Source organism: Phalacrocorax carbo, chromosome 2 (genome assembly GCF_963921805.1).
Source record: "Phalacrocorax carbo chromosome 2, bPhaCar2.1, whole genome shotgun sequence".
NCBI classification, from domain to species: domain Eukaryota; kingdom Metazoa; phylum Chordata; class Aves; order Suliformes; family Phalacrocoracidae; genus Phalacrocorax; species Phalacrocorax carbo.
The window spans coordinates 148,694,539-148,717,072 of NC_087514.1; the positions used below are offsets into that span (position 1 = coordinate 148,694,539).

Here is a 22,534-nt window from a genome sequence, read left to right on the forward strand (position 1 = left end):
AAGACCTGCTTAAAGAAATCCTTGAACCTATGTTAAGTGGAAAGTCAGACTATTTGATCTTAATGATCCTTGCTAATTTCATAATCTTAAACTATAAATACAACCAGTGTTTTGGATGAGTCCCTCAGAGGTCTGAAAATGACCTGTGATGCTACATAAGTGAGTTGTCTTGGGGAAGTGGATAGGTATGTAGGAATGAATGAGAGTGACTTTCACAGTAAGCATTCTGGCTGTCCGCAGCTATAATATAGATATACTGAGTTTCAAGTTGAACGAGAGTCAGACTGTGACCCTGTAGCAAAAAACGGCAAACATCATCATGAGATGAACAGGAATATCTACAAGACACATGAATCTGCTCAGCAGTGGTGAGCTCTTACATAGAAATTCCCAAATTCAATGTTTTGGATTTCAGGGAAGACTGAACAAATAGGAGGGACTCAAGAGGACAGCAATGATAATGACCAGAGCTCTAAAAAACCATGATCTCTGGGAAACAAAAAAGAAACAAATTGGTTTTGTTTAGTATGAGAGGCAAAGGTTGAAGAAGGACAAAGCAATCTGAATACATAAAAATCTGCTTAAAAAAGAAAAGACCAACTTGTTTTTTGTGGGTAGAACAGCAGTAGAAGTTAGCAGTTGCAACCAGGAGGATCCAGGTTAGGTATTAGGGGAAAACCTCATAATGATAAGGAAAGGGAAACACTGAAGAAGGCTGTATGAGGTAGAGGAGGATGCAAGACCCCCATTATTGGAGACAATGGCTCAGACTAGCATTGATCAAGAATTATACAGGAAGAGCTACTTCATGGTGGCATGCTGGGGTGTCCTTCCAGTCCTATGTCTTTCACAATTTAACATAGAAATCCACATCTGAATTTCTTCAAAGTTCAAGGAACGTAGAAGATGCCTCAGCTTGAGGTCTTGGGGCCGAAACGATCTCAACCTATTCTCAAACTTTCAATGGGTAAGGAAGGGGCCGTTTTACCTGGTAAAGCAAATGATGAGATGTCTTGAGGCTGAAATTATCTCAACCTATTCTCAAAATTCTGTCAGCTCAACCTTGGATTTAGCTCATTAGCCAAACATGAGTCAGCTGCAAAATTCTTACCCAGCTACTTAAGCAATAGTCCACCCAGCTCAGCAGTCTATCTCTGACAGAGACAATGGGAGATACTGTCTGTGGGTGGCACAGAACCTGGCCACCTTCTGCAGTCTGCTAGCACTCCCCCAGCACCTCCACTTGATATTAGAGGGTATATCGCAGCTTCCCCATTTTCATATTCATTATGGACCTTTTATCCAGTAATTCCTCTATACCTGCTCATACCATTTGCCTCCCCACTGGTGTAGCAGCAAGCTCCAGGAGCTCACTCCCCATCCTGTGAAGGAGCTTTCCTTCATCTGTTTTAAAATTATCTTGTACTGGCTTCACCAAGTTCCTCATAGTTCTACTATTCTGCAATTTGGCAAATAACAGCTCTGCATTCCCTTTATAAAATCATGAGGCAGTGGATAAACCTTGATCATATCCTGGAGGTCTCAGCCTGCCCCGTGGGCTCCAAACGGCAAACTTGCAGCTTTTCTGGTCTCTCCATCTAGGCCAGCTGCTCCCTCCCTAGACTGGTTTCGGTTGCCCTTCTCTAACTCCACTGTGTCCTGGAGCTGTGGAGACCAGAGCTGCATGCAGCACTCAAGGTGTTGGCAAGACAAGGCTGTAAATAGCTGCAAAACGATGCCCTGGGGCTTGTGAATGCAAATTCATATAGAATCTGGGAAGAGTGTTTTCAGAGCCAGCATTTTGTTCCAGGTGCACCTTTAGCACTGACAAGTTGTGGCTCCTTGGATGTTTCACAACGTACATGTTTAAAATAAATTCTGTTGAACCTCATAAAATAATTTTAGAATTCTGGCACCGTTCAGTGAGGTTACTGGCTATCAACACAATTATCTTGTATAATGTGTGGCATAAATAGAAAATGTCAGTGAAAATAAATACCATATGGGTGCAGTGAGCTGTGACATCTTAAAAAGTGCAGAACACAATAACAGAGAAGTTTTGTAACTCGCATAGTTAACTAATCCACTTCTACAATACAATTTTGCACAATGTGTAGCCAGCAGATTTGAGGAGAAATGTGATGAGATTGAGACATTTGCCTTCTGTTGTGCATAATGAATCCTGTAATAGTAACGTAAATAAGGGAACGGCAAAACATTTCCTTAATATCTGATTAAATATCTCACATGCCACACAACTCTTCTCTGATTCAAGATGAAATTTTCAATATCAGTCTGCTGTAGACTAGCAAACTGAGCAACATAAGGAAGGAGAGACCACCTACTTACTAATATAGTGCATATGACATTTTGGCCATAAATTAGCAGAGCTCTCTGTTGGCTTTGCTGCAGAAGCCGGTTAGATCACATTGCCAGAATATGTTGTCTCAACCATTCTCCACACAGAACCCAATTAAGAAACTTTTTTTCCCCTTGCAAAGCACAAAACAAAGTAAAATTATGTCATTTACACAATTTTGCAGATGACTTTGTAAAGACTTCGTTAATGTCTTGACTCTAACTCATCTTTGTTATCAAGATGGTTCAGCAAAAAATATGGGGAATGTTTTTAAAATGTACGTTAGAAATTGGGCTTCTACATCTTTCTTTGTGCCTTCATATGTAAGAATGCCCTGATTTTTGCAAATGCTGAGTGATCAGTAGCTTCCATTAGAGACAGTTTGCTTGTTTGGCTATAAAGGCTGTCTCAAGGCAGGCATTATCATTTTGGGATAATTTTAAGAGATGTTGGATTTTTTTTGGTACAAGTAGAAATTTGTATGGTGAGGGAAATTAATTCCAGCCTGGCTGCACCTGTCAAAGAATGCTTCAGTTCAGTGAAATGGCTGGCGATGAACAACTCCCATTTTGTTCACAGAAGTGCTGAGCCCTTTGGCACCAAAGAAGGTTCCATAAAGTAGCGGTTTTGATCATGGTCAGCCTCCAACTGAGTGAATTGTACTTGTCCATTTATTCCTCTCTGTAAATATGTTAGTAGAACTCAGCAATAAGGGGGGGAGGAAAGTATTAGAATAAGGTCTTTTCCTCATTTTTTTTCCTCCAAAGTTTTTTTTCCTTCCTATTTAGACTGGGGAAATAAAATTGTTTAGTAAAGAAAATAGAAATCCAGCTTTGAAGTTTTACATCTTGCTTGGTGTTCTCTCATTGACTGTGAGCAAACCCCATACAACTTCTCCTTAACAGTGCCAGTTAAGGGATGTGAGGGGATTAGCTTTCAGCAGCCTGTGCACCTGCCACTCACTGACAATTTTTCCTGCCTGTATTTCTCCTTTTTATTTCCCATTTTGAAGACAGAGATGGATGAATGTCTCACAGATGTGTAAGAGATGGTAGGAATCATTCTGGTTTTGTGCTGTCCATGTCTCTCATCCAGCCTTGCTCTTATTCTGAGAAAAACTGGTGTCCTTGCAGTGAGAACTGCTACCAGTTCGAAGGTAATGGGTTGAGCCCATTAAAAGGAGTAGGGATTTGCACAGGCCTCACATCATAGTCTGCTAAACACTACCTTAGAGAATTACTCTGATTTTACAGCAGCAGTACATCATTCTTGTACATTCTTCATGGCCTCATGAAGAACTTGGTGCGTATTGACCAAAGAAGTGGTCTAATGAAAAGTGCATCTGGAAATTCACTCTTGTTGCAATCCTTCGAGTAAGTGCCAGATAAGCAGGGAGGGAGATAATACGAGAGAGCATTTCTTTAATCTTAAGCAGTTTCAAAGAACATTTGAGCTAAGAAGGGAACAAAGATGAGGCGAGGTCAGAGAAGGGCTCCGTCCAGCCCCAGGGGCCAGCTGGCGTGTCAGAGGAGCCTGACACAGCCCTGGGAGCAGGCAGTTATGCAATAACTTGCCCAGAGGGAATACTTAGTCCTAAACAGCTGGGTAATCCCCAAAGCAGGAGGTTTTATCTTTCTGGGTTATATTTATTCCAGCTGTTTATATAACACTGAGTAGCTGCAGAAAGGTCATTCTCTCACTCTTGAAAACAAACATTGTAAACAGCAGTGTGAACGTGGTGGCTGTTGCCATGTGTGGTGCTTAGCCTGTGACCAGAAACAAATAGGGACAAGTCACAGGCAGTGTAATGCTGCTTCTGGAAAAAATGCCATCCAGTGACTGTGGGGAGCAGGAAGGAGGAAGAGGAAGTGGTGGCTGGGTGGGGAAGCACCATGATGGGGAAACACCGGTTTGAGAAGGTGGTCTTCTCTGGGAAGACTCTCCTCAGAAAGCAAGGGCTGGCTCTGCTCAGCTACTGGATTTGATATTTGAATCTTTGTGAGTTAGCAAAATATACATATAGGGCTCTTATATGAGCATTCAAAGGCAAACTTGTGCATTCCTGGAATAGTTATTAGTAAATAAAGTGAGTGAAAACAAATGCTGTCTTAGAAGAGAAGCAAGTGCAGTTGCCCTTGGTACTCCCCTGCCTTGCTCAGGGGCAAGAGGATGCATTGAACTGGAGAGGTGGTGTCTCCAGAGCAGAGCATAGCATTTTTCCTCTCAGCCTTTGTCTGAACTTAGCTAGTTTTGTCCAACTATAAGATGGACAAAACTCTTCAGCTCCTCTCCTAGTACCTTGCTGGCAGCACCTCCGAGGCAGAACAGAAATGTGTGCTGGTTGCTTCAGAATTGCTGAGAACAACGAAGCCTCCAGGTCTGGTGTCATGCTAGAAGCCATGTCAGTGGCCACACTTTCAAAGGAAGCTACAGGGGTACTATCTGTAACCAGGTACCCAGCCGAACCTGCACCTCATATGCTCCTTTACAGGTGGTTGATTTGCAGAAGTGTGCTGTGCTGTCACACTTGTATGCTGAAACCCAGCCACAGTGATGTGGGGGATGAGAGTTTTGCTGAAAATTTCTGGGTGAAGTGACATGATTTCTCACTGTCTGTTTTTGTGCAAGGCACTTCCACTTGAATCCTAAATATGTTTCTGTTCATATATGTTCAGCAGCAGGACCTTTTAAGACCTTTTTTTCCTTTCCAATTGGGGTGGGGATGCAAATACTTTTTCCTTCCTTCACCTATGCTCACTTTGTGCTGCTCTGTCTACTTGCAGAAGAAGTTCCTGATGGGGAACAGGATAATGACAAACTGACCAAGTCTCCACCTCCTCCACCTCCGCGACGCAGTTACCTGCCAGGTTCAGGACTAACCACAACGAGATCAGGAGATGTCATCTATGCAGCCAGAAAAGAAGCTGCTGCTGTCAAGGTTTGATGATTCAGACTCTAGGCAGACTGTTGATGAATGGCTGGCACAGAGAAACATTCCCAGGCTTGGGCTGTGTCTTTAAACCACAAAATAAGTTGAGACAGAGCTACGTCCTGGAGAGCTACTGAAACTGCTTACCAGGAAACACTGCTTTAGGCCAAATGAACAAGTAAGGTTTGATCAGTTCTGTTTACAGGAGTCTTGCTGCTCTTGTCTCCTAGCAATATAGAAGGCAAGTCACAGGCTGCTTTCATTTAGAGTGGTAAGAAGATTAAAAATAAAATAAAGCATGCCTTATACAGATGGGGAAGATCAGCTCAGATTTGAGAGTGTTTTTACAGAAATGTTGCAAATTAGTTTCTCTGGGCTTCCTTTCCTCATCTGTTCTGTTCCCTGAAGGAAGTGGAGGGAAGTCCAAGTTAGGAAGCTTTTTAATATGCAAACATGCTATTGTATCAGCAATACTGGTTGCTTTTGAACTGATGAAGTAACAATTTCCTTAAAAAGCAAGAGGGACCTTGCAACAGGTAGCGTTGAATTTTCTGTGTTTTCTTTGCATCAGGAGGGCTCAACCATATTGTCTGTCTGTGCTTTCTTACCCCCTTGTAGGAATGCAGTGAGGATGCTGGACAAACAGGACAATCCAAAGCCCCTAAAGAGGATCAGGCATTGTCTCGGAGCACAGGGCATGCTGTAGCATCAGCTGCAAAAGATGAAGAGGAAGAGGAAGGAGATAAAATAATGGCAGAATTACAGGTATGCCCTTTGGCTTGCACATGAAGACACCTGTGCCTAATATCACTTTTAGGGCCTCGGCACAATTTATAGCTCAGAACATGAAGGAAAGTAGGTCTGCCAGTCTCACCTGTCCCAATTCATTGCACTGCGTGGTACACGTTTTTTAAGCACCACCCAAATTTTGTTTTAGAGGTCGAGCTGAGAGAGTGGTCAAGAATGCAGGGGTTACCACTGGAGAATCTTACACATGTAGATGGGACAAGTAAAATATTGGTGTGCACTAGATGCAGTTGTCCCTGGCCTGGCATTTCTCACTTAGTACCAGACCGGCAAGGTGCTGAGAGCCCATCATTTGTGTTAGCATTGGTGGGAACAGAGAATACGGGCTCTGCTCCTGGTGGGTTGTGCTCACCTGTTCTGTGCCATGGTCCAGTGTTTCCCAGAGTGTTTGAACACTGAAACATTTGCTGTTCCCTGTTGTGTAACTCGTACATTACTCTGCCAGTGACGTACGAGTAGTGCTCTCTTACTGGTCCTTCTCTGGGTAGCACACAGGCTGCTTTAGTTCAGTGATGGCGATGCTGCAATAAAAGCCAACTGTTCCAGCTACCATCAGCAAGCTCCAGCTTCCTAGGGGCACCCCCTGTCCTCTTCCATGCCCACATAAGGGAAGGAGATGTGGGTCAGCTTAACTGGCTATAACTTCTGTTACTGGGGTGTTTCAGGGCACTTGTCATGACTTGAGATCATCCTGCTGTCCACCTGCTGGAAAGTGGATTTAGTGCTGCCCAGGGAGTGTTTGCAGCACAGGAAACATGGATATTAAGCAGCAGCTGTTATATATGATGGGTGCACCCTGCTCAACTCTCACCCACAAGCACTTCAAACAGCTGGTTTGCAGGTTTGCCTGAAGTGGTTTACTCTTGTTCCCTGTTTGTGTGTTAATGGCCAGTGAGACAGGAGAGCTGCGGATGGGGAAACTTTCACATTGGCTCCTGTCTCCAGGAAAGCAACCTGGCTGCCTTGCAATGGGTGAAAATGAAATGGAGGTTAAGGTCTGGAAAGGGGGCTGAGGGGAGCTAAGGAGGACAAATAGATATGGTAGCTCAACCATGGGAATGAGTGTTTGAGTGCTAGTTTGGGGGAACAAGCAATGCCCATTTTAAAGAAATACCAAGATATCAAGTACATTTTAGAATGTTGTCAGGGTACCATGTTTTAGAGAGGGCAAACTGGTTGATCCAGGAGCTGCAGACTCACTACTGTGATGTCAGTCATAGGCAGAATAATGGAAAATCAGGTATGGGACTCAGTCAGTGAAGAAATGAAGGACAGACATCAACAGTTATGCTAGTAAACACAAGATAATGGAACACAGATCTGTCAAAGCAAACATTACTCTTTGATCAGGTGGCAGGTTTGACTGCTTAAACTGAATTGTATACCTATAAACATTTTCATAAGTCATTTGACCAAGCATCATATAACATTCTGATAAAAGTATACCAAAAAAAATCACGGCATGACTGGGAGCTGTATGGCTCTGAAAGTGTTGCCTTTGATGCAGGTGTTTATAGGCAGGTCCCACAGAGACCAGCTGCAGGCCCAGTGCCACTCTATTTTCATCAATGGCCTGGAAATACATTTCAAATCCTTACTGTTTAAATCAGCTTAATTAACACCAGTGAGGTGTGAGAGCAGGGAGATGACAGTAGTCATTTAATGGTCATAATACATTCACTGAAATATAAAGTCCACATGAAGAAAAACAAATACAGGCCAGACCACAGCTGCATGTCTTGGAAAGGAACAGCAGTTGCAGTAGCAAGTTGGCAGGAGGTCCCAGGTCAGTGCTGTTGCCACAAAGCTAGTGTCTGCTTTGGGTGTAGATGTGAGAACAGGGAGTGTTTTTACCTGTGTGTACAGATCAGTGAGATCAGCACTGGGCTGCTGCATGCATGACTAAGTGTCCAGGTGTCCCCTATTTGTTAAGGGGACAATTAAACCTTAACAGCACTGTTAAGGCTGTTAAGGACGTGAAGGTTTGGAAGAGACTTAAGTACAGTGTGGAGGCACCTTTATGGGAAGTACCTGTTCAATCTAGCAGGAAAAGGCATACTGATGTCAGCTGCTATAGCACAAAATATATTTGGACACTGTTGCAGATATTTTGGAGCAAAAGTGATAAATAAACAAATTATTACCAAGGGAAACAGTGGATTCTTCATCACTTAAAGTTTGAAGGACTTGGAGGATGCCTTTGTAGATGGTATGCCTAACTCAAAAACACATCACTGGTCTCACAGATGGGTAAGCTGGGGAAAGTCCATACCCTGTACTATGAGGAGCAAGACTACTTGGCCTCATAGTTCCAGGTCATCTTTGGTACTCTGGTCTATAAACACATAAAAATATGTTGTAATGGAAACCCAGAAGAAGCTCTACACCTTGATTTTTGCATTGGATTTTTTTTCATTATTGTTACTTTTCTAATTTTGCATAAACATGGAATACATCTGAGGAGTACAATATTTAAAGAACAGGCTTGATTCTAATCTGTAATCAGTGTTATTAATTTCATGAGAGCTGCCAGGAATTAAATTATTTCCCTACTACATGGTACACAAATACAATCTCCTTGTGTGTCATGGTGTGTTTGACTCCTGTAAGCACTCCTCCCTCATTCCCCTGGCTGGCAGAGGCATCCTGCCTGTACATCGCACCAATGATCATGCCACTAGAGGCCTGCAGAAGTCCCACTGATGCACAGTTGGAGTCAGCACTGTGCAGTGATGATTCTGCTCCTCTGAATCTGAGAGCCAGCTGGATAGAGAAAACCAAAGGAAATGGAAAGAGGATAGCAAGACAAAGGACTGAAAAGTCCAGGCTATGCCCTGGGGTATACACAGTGGGAGGCCAGAACCTGAAGTGGACTATCACTATCTGGAGCATTAGTGAGGGCTGTGGCAAAGACACATCTCCAAGTTTTAATAACAGTTTGTGTAGGGAGAAGGGGGGTAATGTAGCTCTTGCATGATATGCCATGAGACAGACAAATCTGGGAGCTGAGTGGACAGCAAGGTGTGAGGCAGAAGTATTAGATGCCTTTTTCTCTCATTTATTGAATGTGTAAGGCCTGCTGCCCCCACCTCTACCTCACATTTCTGCAGGCAACCTATAGAACGCTTCCAGGTGAGAACATCTGGGGAAGAAAATCTGTATTTCTGCTCTGCTTGTCCTATCCAGGGAAACAGCAAACCCCTGCTAATACTCACCAGTAATGGAGGTGAGAAAGCATAAAGGAAGCACAGGAGAAGTGTTTGGGGGGTAGTAAGTGGAGTAAAGAGAGCTGAACTTTGGGATTAATTTATTGTAATACATAAAACCTTAGGTTTAGTTATTAAGTGATGTTTCATTCAGGCCAAAATATAAAAATATGGGGCTTTTGAAGAGATATCAGATGCTAGGAAGTAGGTACTAGCACAAGCCCAAAGTTTGTAATGGGCCTCCTATTTAAGGTTGGATAGTTTGCAGCACCTTTGTGTCCCTTTGTCTCCCCATCTGTAAAAACAGAAATCAAGCTTGTCTCCCAGCAGGGGACACTGAGGTGACCATGATGACTTAGGCTGCGGTCTCGGCTGATTGGAGGGCATGCCCTATTTCTCTTAGTCTAAAATCTCTATTATCATCTCATGAGCTTGTAAATGATATTGTTTTTAATATTCACAGCTCAACAATTTCTCTCTTTGTAGTTCGTTATCTCCAGGCATTTCTTTATAAAGGCTACTTGGTCTCCTGATAACCTGCAGTATTTATTTCCTAGGCTTTCCAGAAGTGCTCTTTTATGGATGTAAACTCAAACAGTCATGCTGAACAGTCCAGAAATGATACACATGTAAAAGACATAAGGCCTGGGACTTTAATGCATCACAAGGAAAAGAAGGTAAAACAAGTGGCATTTGTAAACATGCCACCCGGTCTTGGCATAACCTTCTTTCCTTCAAAACTAATCTTATATCTCGTGTCCTGTTCTCTCTAACCCCCCGCCCACCACTGCCCAGTGGTTTCCTTCCTTTTATCTCAATATGGCTCAGAAACACTCATATGGAACGGTACATCAATCTAAATTATGTGTCTCAGCAGTAATTATACAAGGGTTGCATGAAGTTTTATGAGTCTGTGAAATCAAAATTAGAAGCGGATCCATCAGTTTCCAACAGAGAGATGCTCATACTCCTCAGAGCATCCTTCCAGTGCTGCTCTGGCAATGGATAGTGAAGCATCTCTCCTAAGCTTTGTACCTGCCTTGAGGCGAAATAGTGGTTCCTCGCAGTTTCAAGAGCCACTTTAGAGAAGTTCTGCTTTATTTTGCTTCATTTGTTGGTCCCAGAAATAGTTATTAGATATTCAGAAAGCCCATTCAGTTATTGGAAGATAGAGTCAAGGTGGATGGGCCGAATTTTCCCTTATTCTGAAAGTTAATGCCCAGGATTCACTCTTTGGCCTTAGAAGAGGTGCCACATGTCTGAGGCCATAGCCAAGTTGGGGGTGACCGTCACAGCTGTGTCTGGACTGGGGTTGCCATTTGAGTTGATTGGTCTTAGTGGGCAGCCAGTGTGCAGGATGAAGAAAATGACAAATAGTTCTGCCTTTTCAGACCTCTTTTTTAAGTTTAAGAATAGTGAATTGAACCCTTCCTGGGTTTAGGGAGTCATGCAGGCATGACAGCTTGTCAGCCAAATTCCAGTTTGCAATGAAGCAGTGGCATGGCAGGGAAGAAACCACAGCTCCTCAGTCCAGCATTTTGACTTTGTCATGCATTTTGTGTGTGTATGCAAATTGGGAAGAGCAGTAATACCTTCTGTGATGCAGCATCATGAGTAGCTCCCTAAGGATTTTATGGGAGATGTTGCACTTCAACTTCATTTAACAGCAACTGAGGCAGGGAGAGAGAAAATTACTTTGCCAGGTCCCCAGGGCAGAGAACGCAGCTGCCCTAACCACAGTGAGCTGCATCTGCATAGGGCACCGCAGCTGTAAAGCACAAGGTGACAGCTAGATGGTGGTGTTTGATACATTATTAGCATCAAAATCCATACGTTCTGCCAGAAAGTATTGCTGTCAGGTCAGGGCATTGCACACAAGGGCCTGGAGCTGCCCAAAACAGCAGTTCTGGTCTAAAGCTGCAAACGCCTGGCAGGATGAGGGTACAAATTCATGGCTATGAGTAAAAGGGAAAAATTGCTTTGTTGTAGAGTGTATGACAGTGTTATGGAGAGAAAAAAAAAGCATGAATGTAGATCTATTCATTCTCAGTAGTGCTGGTGCCAGAATGAGATGATCATATTGCTACATGAAAACCTGGGTCACCACTCAAGACAGTGCACATCCTGTAGCGCAAATGTTTCTTTGAAAGGTGCTGCCAAGTTATTGCGATAAACTGCTATTTATTGGAATGACCGAGAGTCCAGGAAACTAAGGTTAATGAGATCTGGTTTTGTCATCTGACAGGTCAGAGTGTTTATTGGCTTTAAATATGGAGCCTTATGGTCATGATAAACTCAACTCATAGAGGAAATGAATTTTATTGTGGTTTTATTTTTCAGTAGAAAACCAGCAGTTCCTAAAATGAGATAGCTTGTACAATGACACCACAAGATGTTGTACTGATGCTTGGAACAAGAAGTGGAACATGCTGAAAAAAGATGGGAAGTAAAAAAAAGAAATGGGCACTCAGTAACTTAGTCAGCATATCCATTAAATGGCCTGACCCAGCTCTGGGAGCTGTGACCCATAATGGGACTGGAAGGCGCCTACCACTTAGCAAGTCTGGGCCTGAGGTGGCCACAAGCCCTGGCATTTTGTTCTGCTACCAGCTCTCAGCCCGAGGTGAGGACAGTGTCAGCCTGCCCACTTTTGCCTCGCTGGCTGTGGCTGGTTTGTGTGAGAGCTCCTCCTTATTTAGAAGTATGAGGGATGTCAAGGTATCTGTGGAGCAGCTGCACAGCCTTGTTACTGCTAATAAGCCTTTGCAGAGATGAACAGTGACTCTGGTCTACCGCTGACTTTCTGACTCCTGCATTTTGATTGCGTGTGAAGTTTTTCTGTGTAAAATCCTCAGGCAGTGTATAAGAAAATATCACACGAGATGTAGAAACTCTACTTTGTGAACCTCTGTATGCATGGGGAGTGCACGCACTAGCCAACCTGTGGATTTCTGTGCTGTCACTCCTTCATCTCAGCTGGGAGAACAACTCTCCTGACTGATCTTCTGCACATCTTGATGTTCATATAAGTACTCTGGTGTGTTAGGCATCAGCTTCTGGTCTCAAGCAATGTCAGCAGTAATGCTTTTGGCTCACTGCCTTCAGGCACTTGAGGCCAGGTTAATTTCCTTCTTGGCAAGTCATCATTTGACTGTAGATTCCTCTCTTGCTCGTTCATAGGCATGGTGTCTCTTCAGGCCATTCCCTCACCCTGATGATTGGTGTTTAGCCTAAGCTGTCACTAGCACTTAGCAAACCAAGCCCCAAAGGAAAGCCTGGTGTTACTAAACAGCATCTTCAGGGGGCCTCGTTTGAAAATAAAGATTGAAGTTCCCTCGACTTTGCATTGCTGGGAATATATTACTTTTGAGCTAGTGGATGACCTCGCTGTGTGCTGTTCAAAGTAGTTCCTATAAATGAATGTAGCTCAGTGTTCCATTCTGCACTTCCACGGGTGCTGCAGGGTGCTACTGGTAGTTTTGAAGGAGTACTTTTAAGCTGCAGCAAGGATTTAGAAATGCTCAGACTGTGATCATATTAACTGTGATGGAACAGTGCTTTTCGGGTGTGAGCAACATTAGAAGCAGCAAACTGTCATAAATTGATCAGCTTTTACCAGTACAAAACTTCCTTTCAAGGCTGGCCAGACTGTTGCATTTGGTGCTCTGGCGAGCTAGCAAGCCAGAGTGCCCTGCTGTCAGCCCTTCCACATCAGGCCTCTTTTCATGTGACCCAGCAGAACTTAATCAGATACTGTGAATCTTCTCAACTTCAATCTTATACAGACTAGGGATTTTTTTAACTGGAAAGTAAGTGGGTCAGGGTAGCACTGCTTTGAAAATAAGGTAACTAGTGTGCTTTGGCATATTCTGGATGCCTTGATAAGACAAGAGCCCTAGGTAACAACCCCTACTGGCCCCATGCCTAGCACAGAGCAGTAATGTCACGCGCTGTTCTGCCAAAATTTGGAATTTTGTCCTGAAGACAGACAGGAATCAGATGACAACTCCAGACATGCCTCTGCAGCAGTAAACCAAGTGGTGAGTTCACAAGGTCTGCGCTTCCCCTAAGAATGGTAAATTATTTGGGAAAAAAACAAAACAAAACAAAACAAAACAGTCCGGTAAAGGTAACAGCCCTGAATAACTAAGTAATCCAACTTTCCCCCTTAGGTGTATGGGGCTACAACAGGATCTCCCACAGATAGTGACCATCCTAAAGAGAAGAGGGAAGGGAAAACTGAAGAAGAATTGGGTTCTGATTCATCCAGCACAGCTGACAGTAAAATTGTCTTTCCAATGAATGACAGTCCTACATTTAGCAAGGGTTTGGTTGTAGACAGTAGAGACTATTCTAAGAAAAACCTCCTAAATATGAGCACAAACCTTTCCGGTGTCAGTTTGCCAGAGGATGACGAACGAAGAGGGGCTCAAGATATTTTAGGATCCCATTTTCCAGCTGTTGACACTGGAAAACAAAAGCCAACCTATGGACTCTCACAAGATGCTTGCCAGGGCCTGCAGCAGGGTGAAGCCTTGCAGAGCACGGGCAAGCATATCCCCATCAGCAGTGTTGCCCCTCTCATGAGGCACACGCAGGAGGCTGCGGGGCCTCAACCTTCCTTGCAGGAGCAAGAAGCTTCTGCAGTCAACTACAATCAGGTTGTGCTAAGATCCAAAGCATCCAGAAGCAACAGTATGAGCAATATTGAAGAGACAGACTCTCCAGCTAGCTCTCCAAGTGAGGACAACCCTCTCACAGAAAACATTGCCTTCATGATTACTAAAACAGCTGTTCAGGTCCTCTCGAGTGGAGAAGTTCACGATATAGTCAGCCGGAAAGGTGGAGATGTGCAAACAGTGAACATTGATGCAAGGAAGGATGTGGCGTCAGAGAAGGGTATCCCAGAAAACACAGACAGTGAAGAGCCAGTGGTGTGTCTGGACAAAAAACCCGTCATCATAATTTTTGATGAACCGATGGATATTAGGTCAGCTTATAAACGGCTTTCTACAATTTTTGAGGAATGTGATGAGGAGTTGGAGAAAATGATGACAGAGGAAAAGATAGAAGAGGAAGAGGAGGAGGAAGAAAATGAAGCACATGAAATCTCTGAGAGCCAGAAGGAAGAGCCACCAGCAGTTAATGACAGAAAAGCAATCGCAGAGTATTCAGCAGCTCAGAGTCTCAATGAGCAGTACATATTTAACCTTCAGTCTTCCTCTGACCCTGTAGAAACCACACCTCCTGCAGAGGATGAAAGCACAAAGACAAATTTTAACAAATACCGTCAGATGTATGGGCTAAGCACAGAAGCAAACTTGGACGCTACCGATCAGAGGCATGATTCGAAGAAGAAATTTAAGTTCAAATTCCCTAAAAAGCAGCTGGCTGCTCTGACGCAGGCAATACGGACAGGAACCAAGACTGGGAAGAAGACCTTGCAGGTTGTGGTCTATGAAGAAGAGGAGGAAGATGGGACCCTGAAGCAGCACAAGGAAGCAAAGAGATTTGAAATCACCAGGTCTCATCCTGAGGACAGTGACAAAAGTCCTTCTGGGAAGCAAGAGGGACCCGCTGGAGCTGCAGCGTCCCTGTCTAGGACTGACGAAATTCGACAGAGTACATACCGAACGCTAGACAGCCTTGAGCAGACTATAAAGCAGCTGGAAAACACCATCAGTGAAATGAGTCCAAAATCTATCCCTGAAAGCACATACAGCTCTGAGGGAAGCAGTGTCCCCTTCTCTGCCCAGATAGTACCAGACACCCCACCCCGAGAGCTTGTAGTGCTGGATGAGAGCCTTGCTGGTGTAGAGCCCCCTCCGTCAATCCCAGCCACTTCACGTAAGGTACCTTAGACTGAGAAATCAAACCTCCGGCTGCTTTCTAAAATCTGCAATAATCACCATTAAACAAGAGGGTCTTGTGATTTGTTTGCTTCCTTTCAGGTGGCTTGTTTGGGCTCCCCATGAGGTGTCTAACAGCTAATAGACCGTTGGGTTGTTGGTTTTTTTATTTAATCTTTGCTGCTGATTGGTGATGGGCAAATGCAGGGGAGCTGGGTTGAATAATCCGCTGTGTGAAATGACAAGCGTCACTGACATGAAATACAGGCTGATCGGTAGCTGATTCTCCATTTGATTTCCAGAAATTAACACCTGCGGTGTGAAGCTCCTGAACTTTCCCTGCATGTAGTACTGTAGCTTTTTTTTGGGGGCGCATGGTGTGCAGTCTCCTCTTTGAGCACACTGGTACTGATCAAGCCTTCTCCTTGTCTCCCCTCCCTGACCCTCCGCTTGTTTCCGCAGGGCTCCAGCGCTGCCTCCCAAACAAGCCGGATGCCAGTCCCCATGGCTTCAAAAAGTAGACAAGGAGGCATGGAGAAAGCAGGCAAACAGCACAAGCTGCAGGATCCACGCCAATACAGACAGGTAGTTTTACCCTAAACCCAGTGTTTGGGTGGACAATTCATGTTGTTTGTTTATTTAAAATCTCCAGTAACTGACTGAGATTATACCAAATAATGGATGCCTGTCTTTCGAGTGAGGTCTAACTGGACATCCTGGATCCTGGGGGCATGACAGTATCTACTGATCTTTTCACCATGCTTGTGCATGCATGTCTGCAATAAAACACTTGCTGCTTTTTTTGTTTGGTTTGGTTTGTTGGTTTGGTTTGTTTTTGTTTTTGTTTTTTTTTAAACTGTGGTATTCAGCTGTGATTTTAAGATGTCAACTACCTGTTTACTTTCCCTTTGGTAAATGTGGCGGTTCCTTAGGAGAGCTGGGAATGCTTCTGTTCAAAGTGTCTTTACAGGAAGCCTTGGACACTAACCTGTTGGTATAATAGATGGCAGTAGATGCACATTAACTCTCCGGCCAGACATGTCTCTTCACATGTTAATAACCCAGAAGCATGGCCAATGTAGTGACTGGTCTATAACCCATAGATCGCGCCTTCTTACGAAAGCTTTCTTGGCTCTTTGTCTCTCTCTATGCACTCTTCGATGGGCACTTTGGGTTTTCTACCAGGTCCAGTCCACAGCTGCAAGACTTAGCTCAGGCCTTAAACTGTTAATTCTTATTCTCTGTAGGGCTATTTTCCCAGGTCCTGTCGGTTTATCATGTTACTGGCTTTCTGACAAACTGTCTCCTGCCATCTTTATTTGCAGGCTAATGGAAGTGCTAAGAAAGCTGGTGGGGACTATAAGGCTACTTCCCCTACCCTACCTGCTTCTAAGATCCCCGCCTTTTCTCCCACTTCTGGGAAAAGCAGCTCAGCACCTGCTTCTAGCGGTGACAGCTCTAACCCTCTTAATCCACCTACTAAAACCTCCATTCCTTCCTCTAACCTTCTTGGTCCTCAGACAGGTCGCATAACTTACTCTACCTCCCTCATCCCCTCTGTCTCTAACGGCTCCTCCAAGTTCCAGAGCCCCACTTACCCAGGGAAAGGTCACCATCTCTCGTTCTCACTACAGACTCAAAACGGCCGGCCACCCCCTCCTTCCTCCTCTACCTCCCCCCCCTCCTCTACCTCTCCCACTTCACTGAACCAAGGTATGAAGAGCATCAGGACAATCCACACACCTAGCTTCACCAGCTACAAGGCACAGAACGGAAATGCCGGCAAGTCCACCCCATCCGCAGCCAAGGAGCCATCCTAAAGGCTGAGCACAGCACGCGTGCAAGTTCACCAAGGCTTTTTGTTCATTTTCAAAGAATCCGCAGCCAATATTTTAACCAGGGAATGTAACCGTTTTGCTGTATTGCTGGAGGCTTAATACTAATCACGTGCTAAATACTGAATTACTACACTAGATTAGAGTGAAGCTTTTTTGTAAAACTGTTGCTGTTGTAACTGATAAAAGAGCGTTTTCTTCCTTTAGGCAGCACCTCTTACAAAAAAGTGTGAAGGTGTGTGAGTGAACTCGAGTGCGTGCGCACAGAGGTGTACCGAGCATGGGGAAACGTATGGTCAAAAATTTAGTAAGTTGTTTTGTATAAAGCTATTTTTCATTATGGGGACTAGAAGTGAACAGAGATATACTAAAGTGTGATTATACACATCTGTAAAACTGAAACTAAACTATTTTTCTTTTATTTTGGTGTTATTTAGCTTTGTTACAGATTTCTATTTTTGTCAACAAATGTCATGGTTCCTTTCGAGATCTTTTTGCCAAAACATTTTGATACTATTGTAATGTACATTTGAAAGTAGTATGCTGGACAGTAAACCTCTACACAAGAAACAGAACAAGACTGGTCTTAGTGTGTATGAGGCAACTCAATCTATTGCACTGCCATTCAGATTATATTTAAGAATTTGCAAAGCCAAGGAAAAAAAAAAAAAAGCTCTTTTCACATATAGGTAGTTGCTGACTCCTGTTTTTCTTAGCTAAATCCACCCTTTTCCTTCAGTTTTATTTTACTGAGACCTGGTAACCCATTAATGTATTGCATTGTGGATTTTAAAATGTACACTTCTGTACTGTTCTGTATACTGGCAAACTTTTGTACATATCTATAAATATATATAAATAAATACTGTATGTGGCTGGGCACATAGACTAGTTTTATCACACCAAAGTTAATTTTTATGCATGCTTAAAAATATACATGGGGAAGGGTTGAAAAAAGATGGACATCAGTTAAATAGGAAAAAAAACCCAAGAAGCTTGCATAGCTCATGGTTTTGTAAATAAATTTATTTGTATAACACCATAATGTAATATACAGAACTATGATAAGCAAAGATCTTTACAAAAATAAAGGGCTGCATGCTTATATATTTGTATTTTGTCACTAATAACTCTTACAATGGTCTCAGTTAGCTGTTAAGCTGTTTGCCTGAGAGCATTAAACCATCAGGAGAAAAATTGACTTTATTTTCCCCAGATTAAAGCCATACGTAAGCAGTAATTTGAAAATGGGGTCTGTCAAATTTACCTGGACAAAAGCTAAGTGCTGGAACTCCAGGTCAGCAAAAAACAACCCCAAAAACAAACCCACCCAACCTTTGGCTGATCGAGTGAGGAATCATCTTTTCCACCTTCAAGTAATTTTTTTATTCCTCCTTGTGAAACAGGAAGATTCTGAAAAGTGTCATTTCAAGGCTGGGCCCTCAGATGGTGCATCCCTTGCAGTGGGAATAATTAAAGAGCATAAACGTTAGCGCTTACCTCGCAAGCCCGGCACGCCGTCTAGTTCCAGCGGCGCTGAGGCTGAGTGCCAGCCCCTCCGCTGGCAGGGCAGCAAAGGCCTCAGGCACGTGCAGAACAAGGAGCTTCAGTGTCAGGCTGAGAGCCGAGCCCGGGACAGGCTGGGCGGCTCCAACGCCAAGGCGAAGCCTAAGGTGCAATTCAGTGCACTCACACTGAGCCACCGGCGTGAAGCCAGCTCCCTTCCGGCTGGTACAGAAGAGCAGTGGGCCCAAAGCCTGTTCTGGAGGCAGCTGAGTCAGGTGGGAACCACCTCTCAAAAAAGCTTCTGTCACACTGCACGCTGTGGACCACGTGCTTGCCAAGGGTGCCTTCTACCTTGTCAAGTGTTGAGTACGTTACACTCCCTTGCTCTGAAGGGAACAAACCTGATTTAATGCCTTATCTTGTTACCAGGTGGGGCTCATGCATGTCCCCACACAGCAGATAGCAAATACAAAGAGCACCAGGAGGCTGGGTGCCATGCTTCTCCTTTATGGCACACAGCAAAAAATACAAGTTCAAGCGAAATGATGGACACAGTAGCCTTTGTTCTTAAGCTGTTGGTCTGATATCCCCCAGGGAGCCAATACTTAATGAAAAATAGTAACTTGCTAATACCTGATTCTTCAAGAGAGCAGTCCCCCACGAGCCATGGTGCAGACAGGCAGGGGTCCCAACAGCAGACCTTGGCCCTGGCCCTCCTCTGCCCTGCAGCGCTGCGGCACGCACTCGTGGGCAGCAGCTCTGGCACTGCTCCAGCAGCACCTTCTCACGATCTGTTTGAACTTAGATGCTGATGGTAGTTGCATATATCAGCAAGGGTCGCTGCACAGTCACTGGGCGTGCAGCAGGCCGGTAAGGCAGTGCTGTACTCGACAGGTAATTAGTGCTTGTGGTGGTGAATGTGGAAATCGCCATCAGGGAGTGACCACAACACCCACTCGTGGCTTCAGCTACACTGCGATGTGCACGTCTTCTAGCACCCACCAGTTTGTGCACCTCCATGTCTCACCCTCAGTGAGTGGGGTGCAGCAGCCACCAGGAAACCAACCACAGTCCCACATAACTTGCTGCACAGGCACCGCTGCTGCTTGTGTTTATTCCCTCTCCATCCTACTCGCACAGCTGTGTTGTTGGGTTTTCACAAATGCAGGCAGGGGAAGGCTGTGCACAGGCCGCAGCTCAGTACCAGCAATGCTCTTGAATGCTGGGCACAGAATTTAGAGGACTCAGCAAGACTGTAAATAAATCGCTTGAGCACAGAAGGAAACAGCACAGGCTGGTGATTAAAAAGCAAAGATTCCTCACTGGAAACCAGTTTTGAAGAGGCAGTTTTGGTAGAGGTGACCACAGCCAGTTAGGGGTGAGAGCCACTGGGCAGCTACTGCTGCAACAGGGGTCTTGGGGCTAACAGAGCAGCCCTCAGCCCCCAGCTGGCGAGACGCTGCGCTTCCCGCAGCTCGCTGATGTTCAAAAAGAGAACGTGCAAAAAAGCAGCCCGTCCTCCTTTGCTGTCGCCAGGGTGCTCTGGCACACCCAATTCCAGATCAAGCTCTCACCAGCTCTTGGGCAGTTTAAAGACAACAGAGGCTCTTCAGAAAAACAATTAGCCAGCAGGGTACTGCACCTCCAGGGTACCAGACCCGTTATCAGTTGTGTTTGCAGCACGTCTCTTCTGTGAGCAGCCATCAAGTTTCTTTAGTTTGTAGTGATCCTGCAGGTTCAGATGCAATGGGACCTCAATGCTCTTAAAAATCAGGACTGAAGCTGCTCACCACTCCTTTTTGAGATGGAAGGAGTTGAAGGTGAGCAGGACCTTCCTGCTGCCTTTTATAGTCTGAGCCAGCCCAGGGCTTCACAGTAGAGTAAGCGCCATCCCTGTGTGCCAGCTGACTGTACCTATGGGGACTGCAGCAAAAACAAACCAACACAGCATCCAGCCCCTGCAACAGGCTGCCCACAGTGGTGGGAAGGCAGAGCAGAAAAGGATGCAAAGGGCAGGGAAGAGGAGGGATGTGCAGGACATTTCTGCCTAGAAATGTACAGGGCCAAAATTCATCTGATGCCCAGTAAGAGGCAGCTCCTCCTACACGCTTAAAAACTCACGGGTTCGATAACAGATGATTAAGGCAGATTTTTACGGTCTCATGACTGTAAGCCACAGGTACATGCACCACTTGCACGATGGCAGGTCTGTTTTAAGTCATTCACCCTCCCAGCCATACATCAAACTACACCCTTCTTTCCACAGGCTGGCACAATTAATTGCTTAATTATTATCTAAATGGGGACAGTGTAATGGTGTGGCTTTAAAAACAAGAACATGGCTTTTTATAGCAGATGAGGCCACACTTGACACTCTTTCCTCTCATCCGGACAAAGTGGAGAGAAGTCCTCCTCAGGCTGCTGCAGATAGTAAGAGACCCTTATATAAGTGCAGCTCAGCAGAGGATTTTCCTTCAGCTCTGCAGCAGCGTGACAGATGTTAAGAAACTGTCTGGACTGTGGCCATGTCATAATTCCACATTATCAGTGCTGTGAGCAATAGTAATGGGGACTGTAACAAGCCCTTCAGAGAGGGTTAAAAAGCTGGAAGGTGCCGTATGGCTGCTACCAGGTCCCAGAAAAAGGACTTCAGACAAAACCACTGATCCCCACTGAAACAGGAACCGCTGTTTGGAACCATTTCAGAAATCCAAATGGTATTACTACCACCACAGTTTATCCTTTTGTTACTTTCCCATCGGATCTCAGATTAGACCTGTTCCTAACGACTTCCAGGTACACAGCTCCAAGCAGTCCTCAGACCAAAAGTACTTTCCAAGCCAGTTTGAATCCTTCTGAGTATAAAAACAAAAAATAGAGGCACAAACTGAAACACAGGAAATTCTGCTTAAACAAAAAAGACCAAACAAACTAACAAACCAAAACACAACAACAAAAGAGTCCCTTTTTACCCTAAGTGTGATCAAACACTGCCACAGGTTGCCCAGGGAAGTTGTAAAGTCCCGGCTCTTGGATACTCAGAACCCAGCCAGCCCCGAGCAACCCGCAATGGCTGCGCCTGCCAGAGCCGGGGCAGGGCTGGGCGATGCTCTGCGGCCCATGGGGCTGCCTGCCCCACTGCATCCAGCTTCCAGAGGAAATACTGGCACTAAGTGTTCACTTCAGGGTAGGTTATGGTGCGGATTTCCCTTCCTGTGCCAATCTGACTGTCACCCTTCTCTTCCAGAGCAGGAAAGGAAAAAACAAAACAAAATTTAAAAAGGGAAGAAAAAAGCTCCACAGAAAAGGGTCTGAAGTAGCTGCTGTTAAGAACAGGGCATAGCAATGGCTCCTAAAAATGTCTGTCATCTCAGTTGCCACACTGGCTAGAGTTGAAAAGGGCCGCAAATCTTGGCAGTCTTCAAAGAGCAGAAAAAGCATCAGTGTTTTCCCAGCCTCAGCCCCACAGCCACATGCTACTTTCTTTAGGTGTAGCTCAGGAATCGCTGCTCCCTGATGTACCTGACACATCGCTCGCTGCATCTCCCCTTCAAGTGAAGTGCTTCCCCAGAGCTCCCCTCCCCCCCACTCTGCCTGCCAGGTTATCTCTTCCAAGCCCTGATTTACATGGAAAGGGCAAGGCAGTGGGGGTCCAAACTGCCATAATCCTTTTCTTGCACTCCAGATAGCCCTGACTTTTGCCCAAGCTCCTTCTGCAACTGCTCTGCAGCTTCCACGCAGCCAGTGCAGCAGCAGAAGATATCACAGAGGCTACCAAGGCCTTAAATTTGTACCTGTAGTATTGTCAGCCAATACAGTTCGTGTTTTGTGGTTTTTTTTTTTAAGTTCCTAATTTTTCAAAAGATCTTGTGCTCTTTTCCAGCCAATAAAGTAAAAGTTCTATGTTGTCAAGCATAAGAGTTGGCAGCCATACATTTAGACTCAGGAGTTAAACTCATTATTTGTCTACAAACACATCAAAATAAAAATTAACCTGTTCCATCAAAATGTCTTGTCAAATAAGAATAAGACGCAGACCCACA

The 22,534-nt window shown here is 44.7% G+C and overlaps 1 protein-coding gene across 14 annotated transcripts in view; it reads left to right on the forward strand.

Annotated features, from left to right (window-relative positions):
* KIAA1217 (KIAA1217 ortholog) overlaps positions 1 to 18,092 on the forward strand; it is a 370,897-nt gene extending 352,805 nt beyond the window's left edge. For 8 of the 14 annotated variants that reach the window (XM_064444796.1, XM_064444798.1, XM_064444807.1 and 5 more), the window contains 6 exons: positions 5,143 to 5,297; positions 5,907 to 6,053; positions 9,859 to 9,978; positions 13,474 to 15,153; positions 15,613 to 15,735; positions 16,476 to 18,092. In XM_064444796.1, the coding sequence (XP_064300866.1) occupies positions 5,143 to 5,297; positions 5,907 to 6,053; positions 9,859 to 9,978; positions 13,474 to 15,153; positions 15,613 to 15,735; positions 16,476 to 16,970 (2,720 nt within the window). In that variant the 3' untranslated portion in view covers positions 16,971 to 18,092. Of the gene's footprint in view, positions 1 to 5,142; positions 5,298 to 5,906; positions 6,054 to 9,858; positions 9,979 to 13,473; positions 15,154 to 15,612; positions 15,952 to 16,475 lie in introns of those variants that run through there. The other 6 variants (XM_064444805.1, XM_064444806.1, XR_010371767.1 and 3 more) reach the window with 5 other exon arrangements.
* The last annotated feature ends 4,442 nt before the right edge of the window (positions 18,093 to 22,534 follow it).